The sequence below is a fragment of the Chiloscyllium plagiosum genome, chromosome 1 (genome assembly GCF_004010195.1).
Source record: "Chiloscyllium plagiosum isolate BGI_BamShark_2017 chromosome 1, ASM401019v2, whole genome shotgun sequence".
NCBI lineage: Eukaryota > Metazoa > Chordata > Chondrichthyes > Orectolobiformes > Hemiscylliidae > Chiloscyllium > Chiloscyllium plagiosum.
In genome coordinates this window covers 51,347,290-51,360,412 of record NC_057710.1, presented here as the reverse complement: position 1 = coordinate 51,360,412, position 13,123 = coordinate 51,347,290, and the positions used below count along the sequence as shown (strand labels likewise).

General features: G+C 40.5%; 1 protein-coding gene across 3 annotated transcripts in view; it reads left to right on the top strand.

Annotated features, from left to right (window-relative positions):
* Positions 1 to 2,642: 2,642 nt before the first annotated feature.
* The window catches only part of LOC122547158 (aquaporin-3-like), a 30,099-nt gene continuing 19,618 nt past the window's right edge, over positions 2,643 to 13,123 (top strand). The window contains exons 1-3 of one of the 3 annotated variants that reach the window (XM_043685860.1): positions 2,643 to 2,815; positions 4,013 to 4,139; positions 12,152 to 12,193. In XM_043685860.1, the coding sequence (XP_043541795.1) occupies positions 2,708 to 2,815; positions 4,013 to 4,139; positions 12,152 to 12,193 (277 nt within the window). In that variant the 5' untranslated portion in view covers positions 2,643 to 2,707. Of the gene's footprint in view, positions 2,816 to 4,012; positions 4,140 to 12,055; positions 12,194 to 13,123 lie in introns of all 3 variants that reach the window. The other 2 variants (XM_043685787.1, XM_043685924.1) reach the window with 2 other exon arrangements.

Genomic DNA, 13,123 nt, shown 5'->3' with positions numbered 1-13,123 from the left:
CAGGAAAATCGACGTTTCGGGCATAAGCCCTTCACCAGGAATTCAACAAGTCATCATCTATTTCCACACATTTTATATCTTCCATGTCCTTCTTCACAGTAAACATTGATGCAAAACACTCGTTTAGTATCTCCCCCATCTCCTGCAGCTCCACACAAAGGCCACCATGTGATTTTTGAGGGACTCTATTCTCTCCCGAGTTGCCCTTTTGTCCTTAATATATTTGTAAAAACCCTTTGGATTCTGTGTTGAGCTAAAGTGTGTAATTCCGGATACCAACATCTTGGCAGCTTCTCATTAAAACAGAAATTAGCTCAAATCAAGACAGAGCTGGTGTGCGTGACTGAGGAGAGAGAAGTTGTCCTTAACTCTTCTGAGTTGAAAAGTGTGGTGCTGGAAAAACACAGAATCCTGAAGAAGGGCTTATGCCTGAAACGTCGATTCTCCTGCTCCTCGGATGCTGCCTGGCCTGCTGTGTTTTCCAGCACTACACTTTTCAACTCTGGTCTCCCAGCATCTGCAGTCCTCACTTTCTCCTATTTAACTCTTCTGAGGTAAGAAGTACTTGCATCAAGAGGAATGCAAGGTATGAATTCCTTGCTTGAGGAAAGAATTTCATCATGTTCCCATAGACAACTATTTCCAGTTTAGTCACTTTAATGATAGAATCTCAGATTGCATAAAGATCAGCCTAATAATGCAGACACTAATTCAAAGCTAAAGAATAACATTTGAGCAAGCGTTTAATTATCCAAATCCAAAAAACAAAATGATTAAGGTTTTTGATATTTTTAGAGCACCCTGCAATGATTCCTTTATCAATTGATTGGGCAAGTCAAGATCTAAAACATTGACTGAATCTGAAATTAAATGTTTAGAGGGTACTTTGGTAACTGCTCACCATGTGGACTGCAATAGATCAAGGAGACACATTTTTAATGGAAATTGAGGATGGGCAATAAATGTTGGTCTTGCCAGTATTTCATGATCAAATGAAGAAAATTAAGCAGTTTGAACAAGAACTGCTGAATGTTGAATTATCCTTTGTGCAAATTCGTTCAAATACTAATCAGAGCTTGCATTAATGAATAAACCAGTTCATTCATTTATGGGACAGCGTGGCCAGCACTTATTTGTCAAATCTAATTGCTGTTGTCAATATGGTGGTGAGTTGCTTTCTTGACACCGAGATCATGTAGCAATGGTACACCTAAAGTGGTACTAAGTAGGAAAATCTAGATTTTGATCCAGCACTAATGAAGTCAGAATAGTGTGAAACTTGAAAGGGAGCTTGCATGTGATGGTTATTCCATACATTCTGCTCTACTCTTCCAACTATTGCAGGACATGGTTTAGGGAAGTACTGCTTGAAGGGGCAATGATGAATTCCTGAGGTGCATCTTGTAGACGATGGTATTCTGGGTGCACCGTAAAGACTGTGCACTAGTGGGGGTGGAGTGAATGTTTAAGATGGTTAAATGGGGTACTATTCAAGTGGGCTACTTTGTTCAGGATGGTATTGAGCTACATTCTTTTAGCAAGTGATGATTCTTCCATCAGAGTCCTTTGATTTGATTGATTCACTATCACATGTACCTAAGTACAGTGAAAAGCTTTGTTTATTAGCAGTACAGACCGGGACATACAGGTCGTAGGGTATAAAAACTAGACAGAGGCATACAAGTTACATCGCACAGGGCATGCATTAGGTAAGATCAACTTTAGCAAGATCAACATATTCGAAGTGAGAGAATCCATTTATCAGTCTAACTGGGAAGAAGCTGTTCCTGCTAGTGTGTGAGTTCAAGCCTGATGGAAGAGGTTGTAGGAGAACCTTATCAGGATGTAATGGCTCTTTGATGATGTTGGCAGCCTTTCCACGGCAACAGGTTGTGTAAATGGAGTGCGTGGATGGGAGGTTGACTTCTGTGATGTTCTGGGCTTGTAATTTGTAAACTGTGGCTAGTCTTTGGGGATTCAAGAGGTGAGTTACTCACTGCAGAAGTCTCAGCCTTTGACCTGCTCTTGTATTTATATGGCTAGTCCAGTTAGTGGCTTCTGAAAATAAAAGTATGACCAATTTTGCAGTCATCAGAATGCTACACAGATTGGAACAGGGTATCTGCCCTGTGAATTGGTTATTATTACACATATTTTACACTCATAAAACAGTCAGATCAATGTTTTATTGATGCCCCAGAATGCCTGCTGAATGATTTTAAATTGAGACATTGAAAAATTCAATGGAGGTATAAATCAATGCTTTTATTGCCTAGCTTCTAAATAATTTCAGTTGCAGAATGAATATTTCTGGTGGATTATGCTTAAATTCATGATGTTGATGTGAAATTGAATAATTAATTATTTAGTCAATAGTTGCTTCTGCTTTTGGTTTCAACTGTTATAATTTATGGTCTATGAACGAAAACATCACACTGCAAATTCTTAGTTATGTTTGGTGGGAAGCTAGTGACTTTGAAAAGATACTACTGGACAAGTTTGTTTTGAACAACAAACTGCTTACCATAATGCGATATTTACTCTTCAAACCAATAGCTGATTTTGTGTCAGATGCTTGCCACATCCCCTTGACTTTAAATAATGTTTGATGAATGTTTCGGTAACATTCTGAGCATATTTAAAGGAAAATTCAGAGCTCAAATAACTGGGTCTGCATTCACAACAACTTCTCAGAGATTGGTTAAAAATGGAAAGACAAAAAGAAATCATCAGAAATATGACAACTATCCTGAAAGTCCAAAGTCTTCTGTTGAAACAATGCCTTGCTGAATGTTTAGGAACTTTGATTCACACGGTGAGTTTTTCCACCGAATTTTAAAAGTATTTTAAGCTGAGATGTACTTTTTAAAAACTTGATCAAACCTTCACAACAGTCATGAAAATTATGTAGCCACAATTATTAGTCATGAACTAAATGCCATAGCAGATTGATACATAGGGCAAAATGCAGTAGTAAACTTAAATATGAAATCCACTTGAATTTTCCAAATGAATGTAGAAATGTATAATTTAAGTAGGTTTTATTTCTTCACTTTCACAATGCTCTGATCTTATTAATGTCCATTCAATATGTGTGATTATTTTATGCCTGCAACTGGGTTATTCTTCCAAAAGCTAAAATATGTTGTTAAGTAAAATTTTTAGTGTATTTAAATATTTGTAATCTTTTTATACATTTCCAATTCAATTCCAATGCCAATACTGTTTCCATTAACCAAATTGGAATAGTTTAGATTAGATTACTTACTTACAGTGTGGAAACAGGCCCTTCAGCCCAACAAGTCCACACCGACCCTCCGAAGAGGGACCCACCCAGACCCATTCCCCTACATTTACCCCTTCACCTAAAACTACAGGCAATTTAGCATGGCCAATTTACCTAACCTGCACATTTTGGACTGTGGGAGGAAACCCACACAGACACGGGGAGAATGTGCAAACTCCACATAGACAGTTACCCAAGGCAGGAATTGAACCTGAGTCTCTGGTGCTGTGAGGCAGCAGTGCTAACCACTGTGCCACCGTTAATAGTATAATTCATTGAATTAAGAGAAGGGTGGAAATTACCATTCGAAGTGCAGGAAAATGTGCACAGCTCCCAAAGCCAATTGATAGGAAATGCCCATTTGCAAGCTGAGCTAGACAGCAGCTGCCTTTCTCTCTTGCTGAGTTATAGTGCTCAGGCACAATGCTGTGTTGAATAATTGACAAAGCCGTTGTAGTACAAGTACCCACTAAAGCTGGGATTTAAGCACTCTCATTAGTTGGGAATGCAATCTGTCAAATTTTGTACAAAAAATAAAACTAGAATTTGAGTGGAATACCATAACTCTGGCAGAAAATGACTGTAGTACAACTCCCCTGCCCCTGTCCTCCCTGCCCCATGCCAACTGTCTGTAATACTTACCCGAGTATATCTTCAGGCATATCTGGGATGCAAATCAATCCAAAAAGACGGCAAATGATTAATTATCGTTATTTTTCTTTGCAGATGCTTAGCTGTGGAGGAGTTGCACAATTTACTCTCAGTTATGGCACACACAAAGAATTCTTGACTGTTACAATTGCTGGTGGATTTGCAGTAGCTCTGGGTATATTGGTAACTAGTAAAGTCTCAGGTACATAAATATTCATGAAAATTAAGGGAATCTCAGAACAGTATGCGTGTAACTCTGAGTGGAACACTTCTCAAAAAGACAGCTACTATGAAACTATTGCTCGGAGAAACATTTAGAATACTTTGAGTGAAAGCTACAGAGGCTTATCACTTTACTGAGCCAATAATCCTAAAACATAAAAATTTTTTGAGAGTTAGCGGCATTAAGCAACAATATTTCAAACATGATCAAAATGCAATGTAGTAAGTTAGAACATTTTACCACTTCTAAGCAAGTTCACATGAATGGGCAAAAGTCTTTTCTTCATCTCCAAAGATCAGACATGACTGGTCTATTCGAGACTGGTATCGAGTACTTCACTTTCAGAATCACAGATGAACCTGGCTCCACCACAATCTCAGACAGACCATAACCCCTCCATCCATTGCGTGAGAAAAAGTTTCTCCTCATGTTTTCATTGCTTCTTTTGCCAAATGCCTTATACCTACCTGTGCCCTCTCGTTCTTGATTGATCCACCATGGTTGTTCCCTCTCTATCCTGTACATATCCTTCATGATTACACCAAATCATCTCTTAACACTCTCTTCTCCAAAGAAAACAGCCTTAACTTCTCCAATCTATCAATGCAACTAAATTTTCTCATCTCTGGAATCATTGTTGTGAATACAGTGAAACTACAGGGAGGTTATCCTAAGGTCTGTAGGCCTGACATTAAAATGAATGTGGTTGGTGTTTTTGCCCTTTATGAATCAATTTTACAGGTCTATCTCTGGCTGGTTTGTAACAATACAATTAAGGCAGGCTTTATGTTTTTATAGGATTCACATTAATTCTTGTAGGATATTCTGATATGACGATCTTATTTATAATTTTTGATTGCTAAAGCAGAACCTCCAGCAGAATTTCGGTGTGAATGAGCCATCACCTTATGTGAATTTCTTGCAAAACTATGTTCAATTTTTCATTAAGTCTATAAACTCATGTACCGTTGTGTAGCTTTGATAGAATAAAGAACGTAGAACAGTACAGGACAAGAACAGGTGCTTCAGCTCATTGTGTCTGCGCTGACTATACTAAACTAATCCTGTCTGTCTGTACATGGTCTGTATCCCTTTATTCCCTGCCTGTATAATGTGTTTATATAAGGCTTATTAAATGTTTCTATCATATCTGCATCTATTCCCTCCCTTGGCAGCCTATTCCAGGTGAAAGTGAGAACTGCAGATGCTGGAGATCAGAGCTGAAAATGTGTTGCTGGAAAAGCGCAGCAGGTCAGGCAACATCCACAGAACAGGAGAATCGACGTTTCGGGCATAAGCCCTTCTTCAGGAAACAGGAGAATCGACGTTTCGGGCATAAGCCCTTCTTCAGGAAGAAGGACTTACGCCCAAAACGTCAATTCTCCTGTTCCTTGAATGCTGCCTGACCTGCTGCGCTTTTCCAGCAACACATTTTCAGCCTATTCCAGGTACTTACCATTCTCTGTGTAAAAAACTTATGTCACACATCTCCTTTAAACTTTCCTCCTACCAACTTGAAGCCAAGACCTCTAGTGTTTGACATTTCCTAACCCTGGGAAAAATACCCTGATGATCCATCCTATTCATGCCTCTCATAATTTTATATATAATCTACCAGGTTATCCCACAGCCTCCAGTGCTTGAAAACAATCCAGGTTTGTCTAACCTCACCTTATAGCTAATACACCCAATCTGAGAAACATCATGGTAAACCTCTTTTACACCCTTTCCAAAGCCTCTACTCCAAAACTGCACACAATAATCCAAGTGTGGCCTCGCCAAAGTTTTATACAGCTGCAACATGACTTGAAAAATGTTATACTCAATGCCCGATCGATGAAGGCAAACATGCCCTATGCTTTCTTTACCACCTTATCCACTTGTGTTGTCACTTTAAGGGAGCTATGGACTTTCAACCCATGATCTCTCTGTACATAAATGCTCCGAAGGGTCCTGCCATTTACTATTCATTTTGAATTTGACCTCCCAAATGCATCACCTCACACTTGTCTAGTTTAAACTCCATCTGCCATTTTTCCATCAACTTTCGGACTGATCCATATCCTGCTGTACACTTTGACAATCTTCTTCATCTATCCACAAATCCACCAATTTTTGTGTCCTCTGCAAACTTAGTAATCAGACCACCTTCATTTTCATTCAAATCATTTATGCATATTACAAACAACAGGGCTCCCTGCACTGATCCTTGCACAGCATCATTGGTCAGAGACCTCCAGTCAGAAAAACATCCCTCCACAACTAACCTCTGATTTCTACAACCAAGCCAATTTTGTATCCAATTTGCCATATCACCGTGGATCCCATGTGACTTAATCTTCTGGACCAGACTACCATGAGGGACCTTGTCAAATGTTTTAGTAAACTCCATGTGAACAGCATCTACTGCCCTGCTCGCATTAATCATCTTTATCACTTCCTCAATAAAATTTAATCAAGTTTATGAGACAAGACATCCCCTGCACAAAGCCAAGCTTACTATCGTTACTAAGCCCATTCTTTTCCAAATATGAGTACATCCTATCTTTAAGAACCTTCAGTAATAATTTCCCTACCACTGATGTAAAGCTCACCAGCCTATAGTTTCCAAGATTATCCCTGTTGACCTCCTTAATTAAAGGAACAACATCGGCTATTCTCCAGTCTTCTGGGATGTTACCTGTGGCTGAAGAAGATGCCCCAGCAATCTCCTTCCTTGCCTCCTTCTGTTTCCTGGGATAGATCCTATCATGCCTTGTCAGCTTATCTAACTTAATGTTTTTCAAGACACCCAAAACCCTGTCCTTTTTAATATTGACATGCCCAGAATATTGACATACCCCTCTATAATTTTACTACCCTTTGTCCTTCAGTGGACCCACCCTTCCCCTACTTACCCTCCTGCTCCTAATATATGTCTAAAATATCTTGATATGTTTGAGTTCTTTTTGATGTTTGATTTTGAGCTTCTCCAAGGCATTATTCATCTAAATAGTTAGGTTCTTCATTTACTTGGTTGACTGAAAAAGTCTCATTTCCATGGCTTACTGTTGAGACCCCATTGCAGGCACCACCTGTCATAGAGTCATGGAGATGTACAGCATGGAAACAGACCCTGCGGTCCAACTCGTCCATGCCGACCAGATATCCCAACCCAATCTAGTTCCACCTGCCAGCACCCGGCCCATGTCCCTCCAAACCCTTCCTATTCATATATCCATCAAAATGCCTCTTAAATGTTGCAATTGTATTAGCCTCCATCACTTCCTCTGACAGCTCATTCCATACACATACCATCCTCTGTGTGAAACAGTTGTCCCTTAGGTCTCTTTTATATCTTTCCCTCTCATCCTAAACCTATGCCCTCTAGTTCTGGACTCCCCGACCCCAGGCCTGTCATTTAGGCAGTTTAATAGTATCTGTTGAATATTGGGTGAATCCAATTTGGTCATAAGTATATGTATTTCTTTGAATAGCTGCTTGAAGTTGTTAGACTACCACATGATGGGTTATTTCTGAGGTTTGAAGTTTTTCTCTAAATGTGTCAAGTTCATGTTGATGTTTCCTACATATGATTGTAAAACTATGTTCTGCTAACTTAGGTGGAGTACCATCCAAGCAGCCTGAAGCTTCAATGTCTATGACGTTGTGTAGGAACCAGGAGACCTCTTTCATTCCATATTGAAGGTCAATTTCTCATACCATAATCTGAGACAACTCAGATATTGTGGTCACCTTACTGGCTTTAGAAATGTTTGAAATGTCGTCTATATTCATTTGTCATTGAACTTGTATAAGGTTTACTTCAGATACTAGCTCTTTAATTAAAGTGTCTATATTTGCACCAGTTTATTGGGATATCCTTTGACCTTAGCAGGTCCTTTAGCTTCAGCTGAGCTGCCTGCTGTGTCCAAGAGTCCACTCATGTCTAATGTGTGCAGAAGCTGAGACTCCAGCATGCCTGACTCATTTTGCTTTTTAATGAGCTCTGGCTTTCATCACAGGAAGGAATTTCTTCTTCTAACTACAGACATTGAGGCTGTTCTTAAAACTACTTTACCTTCTTGATGTCTTCTTCAACAAAAGAATGTCTCTGCTCTGAAGATATAGCAGAGATTCCATGAACAGTTTGGACATTATAACCACAAAACATTTTCAGCATGAACTTGGACCTCTGACTCCACTAAATGAACGACGTAAGAGATGGGTTCCCTCCCTGTCCTGAAGGAACAGGTTAAGTTCTATAAATGCCTTCTTCTGACTGGTCGCCTTCATCTTTGTTGCCTCTTCCTCTCCATTTTCAGCTTCTCCTTTGAGAGAATGAAGGGTCTACATGATCTTCTTGTAATCCTATGGCTAGAGCATCAGCAATGATAGTGAATCCTGGTGCACAAAATCAACTTCAATGGTTTTGGAGTCCTATAACCGAAGAATGTTGAAAATGACAGAAGTAGCTCCGCTTAATAAAGAAGGGTAATGATTGGAAATGTCATTTAAAGTTTCTGTGATTTTGCCTCCATTGTATTAATGTATGGCATTATCTCTCCTCCCACGATGATTTTAATACATCCCAGGCCTACAGTTGAATGGGAGACAGGCTGAGGGTATTTTGTCTCAACAATGGTGATGGTGTCCAAAAGGATAAATATGGATCATAGAATCCCTACAGTGCAGATAGAAGCCCATAGCCCTGTATTTACCATGGGTATTCCACCTAGCCTACACTTCCCTGGATGCTATAGGACAACTTAGCCAATCTACCAAACTTTTCCCTTTCTATTGTCTGGTGCCTGAGCTTTGACGTTGGTTGTTCTTTATTTTCTGCATTGCTGGGCTTCTCCAGTTGCCTCACTCCACCTCTGGGGGTCAGATGTCTGGGGCTGGTCTTGACCTTTACCTGTCTCACTGTACTTGTTGCTGGGTTTCTCTTCAGCTGGTCCTTGTCACTTCCATGAGTCTGGTCACCGCTGCTACCAAGTAATAAGATAAAGTGAGTGAATGCCAATAGGTTTATTAACCATAACTATATGCAAGAGATTATAAGAGAGTCATAGAGTCATAGAGATGTACAGCACGAAAACAGACCCTTCGGTCCAACCCGTCCATGCCGAACAGATATCCCAACCCAATCTAGTCCCACCTGCCAGCGCCCGGCCCATCTCCCTCCAAACCCTTCCTTTTCATATCCCCATCCAAATGCCTCTTAAATGTTGCAATTTTACCAGCCTCCACCACATCCTCTGGCAGCTCATTCCATACACGTACCACCCTCTGCATGAAAAAGTTGCCCCTTTGGTCTCTTTTATATCTTTCCCCTCTCACCCTAAACCTATGCCCTCTAGTTCTGGACTCCATGACCCCAGGGAAAAGACTTTGTCTATTTATCCTATCCATGCCCCTCATAATTTTGTAAACCTCTATAAGGTCACCCCTCAGCCTCCGACGTTCCAGGGAAAACAGCCCCAGCCTGGAGCATCATGGAGAGAAAACAGAGTTACTGGTTCAGGTCCAATGACCCTTCAGAACTGATTCAGATATCAGATTTCTGGCATCCATAGTTCTTTGTTTTTTATTATAAGAGAAGACATCTTTGGGAAACCTACAGACTCAGACTTCAGTTCCATGTGCTATGATTTGCACTTTATACTCATGCTCAGTAGCTATTATTAGAATAAAGGCATAATTAATCCTTTACTTCATATTGAAAACAAGAAGATGAAATGAGAGTGTGCACTTGGAGTATAATTCCAAATAAGGAAAGCAATTAGAAGACCATATCCAAGGAAGTGGATTGTAAGATATCAAAATTCTGGAATTACTTCCCTTGTGTCAATGTGGATCTACCTACATCAAATGGTCTACAAGAAGTTCAGGAAGGCAGATCACCACTTTCTCAAGGGAAACTAGGGATGGGCAATAAGTGCTAGTCCAGCCAATGATACCCATATCATGTGAATGGATAAAAAAAAAATTAGGAACTGAGTAACAACAAAATTTTGTATTTATGTAGTACCATTAACATGTTAGAAAAAGTGTAAGTAAGTGTGTGGCTACTAAGGATAGCTGGTCGTGTCGTTTCGTGGCTAGTTGATGTTCATGTATGCGGATTGTTAGCTGTCTTCCTGTTTGTCCTATATAGTGTTTAGTGCAGTCCTTGCATGGTATTTTGTACACTACATTCGTCTTGCTCATGTTGGGTATCGGGTCCTTCGTTCTGGTGAGTTGTTGTCTGAGCGTGGCTGTTGGTTTGTGTGCCGTAATGAGTCCTAGGGGTCGCAGTAGTCTGGCAGTCAGTTCCGAGATGCTCCTGATGTATGGTAGTGTGGCATTCATCCACAAACTCCATCAACAAACACATCGACCTGGACCCAATATACCAACCACTACAGCGGACAGCTGAAACTGACAACCGGAAGTGGCAGGGACAGACCACTATAAACACCGGAGGAAACATCAAAGAAGCGCTTTGCAGGAGGCTCCCAAGCACTGATGATGTCGCCTAGCCAGGGGACGAAACGTTTGCAACAAAAACTTCCAGCTCGGCGAACAGAACCACAACAGCAGTGTTTGAAGCTCAGATTCCAGATCATCAACTCTGAGCCGGAGTTCTTCCAGCAACAACACTTGCTGCAGATGTGGTCACTGCCGTTCACAATAGGATCAGCCATCTCCCACATCATACAGCAACAGCACATCACCTGCCCAGCCACCTCTGCTTAGTTAATTACTTTATTTCTTTGTATAGGTTTGAGTTAAAATACTTTCTGCTACCTCTCTGCTATAGTCTTTTTCTAAAAACCAATTAATAGATAAACCATAAAAAGTAAATTTGTAACCATTTACCGTTAAAGAAATAGAAAATCCTTACCTTAACAAACCAGAGTCCTATTTTTGGTTAGAGGAGGAGGGGAGGGGGGGGTGGGGTGGGGAGGTTGGGAGACACAACACGTGTAGTGTCTCGGATTCAGCCACTGCCCAGATATATTACCGGCAGTCCCCTGGTCGTTGCTCCCGCTCTTCCTACTTATTAACCAGGTTTCTACAGACATTTTACAGAAATGGCTAAAGTTTGAGCAGAAATGTAGGTCTTTAAAGAACAGGCTAAAAATAGAGAGAGGCAGAAAAGTTCAGGAAGGGAATTTCAAGGCTTAAGATCTGACAATAAAGTGTATGACTGTCGGTGGTGGGCAAAGGTAATCAGACTAGGTTTGGAAAGGGGCTGGAGAGAAACAGGTTACAGAAACAGAATAGTGTAACATCGTGGATGAATCTGGACACGAGAATCAGTGTTGAAGTTTGAGGTATTACTGGATTAGAAGCCGATGTAGTAACCAAGGATGGAATGTTGAGTGAAAAGGACTTGGTTCAAATCCAAACATAGTCAGCAGAGTTGTTGGTTAGTTGAAGTTTGCAAATAATTTGTAAATTTGAATACAGTACTTGTTCAGCAATAGATAATTTGCTTGACACCTTTCCCTAAATTTAAAGTGGGACAATTCCTTCTTGAGACAGTGTTCCACACAGTGCTGTGACAAAAGACATTATTTTCTTGCAAGTAAAGAAGAGTCATATTTACTGATGAAATAAATTTCTTATCGTTGTTCACACTTGTTTTATTTCTGATTCCTAGTACACATTCCAAAACTACATATGAGAAATAAATTCTTTTCATTCAATTCTTTTGCAGGTTACATCTTGGGTAGTTTTATCACTAGTTTTTAGCTAGCACTTAGCTATGGATTAAATAAATCGGGTGTGCCAACACATCTAACAAGCAAAGATTTTCATAATCATTATAACTCAGTTTCTCCAGTTATCAAGAAATAAACAAGAAATAGTTGTATGTAAAATAAGCAATTTACTCTTTATAACTGTTTATATTATACTTTGCACAGGAGCTCATCTGAATCCTGCAGTGACCTTTGCTTTGTGCTTGCTTGCTTGTGAACCTTGGTTAAAATTTCCTTTATTCTTTTTGGCACAAACGTTAGGTGCCTTTCTTGGATCAGGAATAATGTTTGGTTTGTACTATGGTGAGTAATGATATAGAGCAATTTTCTATCATATCCTCAGAGAATGCTACAAATATTGACTCTGATGATGTCCTTTACATTCATTTACTATAATCTGAGAATATTTTTTCTGGAATTCATCTCTAAATTATGAACAGAGTCACACATTAAATTTATGTATTTAAACTTTGAGAATTGACTAAACAAATGAGTGTGTTGATAAATATGCATACTGAGATGCTGGGTTCTCACCCAGACAGGCAATTTCTTGTCACTATCAAACAACATGAATGTGTCGAGCTCCAACTTGGCAGCAGATATTCATAAGAGAAAATGAGGTCTGCAGATGCTGGAGATCAGAGATGGAAATGTGTTGCTGGAGAAGCGCAGCAGGTCAGGCAGCATCTAGGGAACAGGAGAATCGACGTTTCGGGCATAGGCCCTTCTTCAGGAATGAGGAAAGTTTGTCCAGCAGGCTAAGATAAAAGATAGGGAGGAGGGACTTGGGGGAGGGGCATCGGAAATGTGATAGGTGGAAAGAGGTCAAGGTGAGGGTGATAGGTCAGACTGGGGTGGGGGCGGAGAGGTCGGGAAGAAGATTGCAGGTTAGGAAGGCGGTGCTGAATTCGATGGATTTGACTGAGACAAGGTGGGGGGAGGGGAAATACCTTGTCTCAGTCAAATCCATCGAACTCAGCACCGCCTTCCTAACCTGCAATCTTCTTCCCGACCTCCCCGCCCCCACCCCAGTCTGACCTATCACCCTCACCTTGACCTCTTTCCACCGATCACATTTCCGACGCCCCTCCCCCAAGTCCCTCCTCCCTACCTTTTATCTTACCCTGCTGGACAAACTTTCCCCATTCCTGAAGAAGGGCTTATGCCCGAAACGTCGATTCTCCTGTTCCCTGGATGCTGCCTGACCTGCTGCGCTTTTCCAGCAACACATTT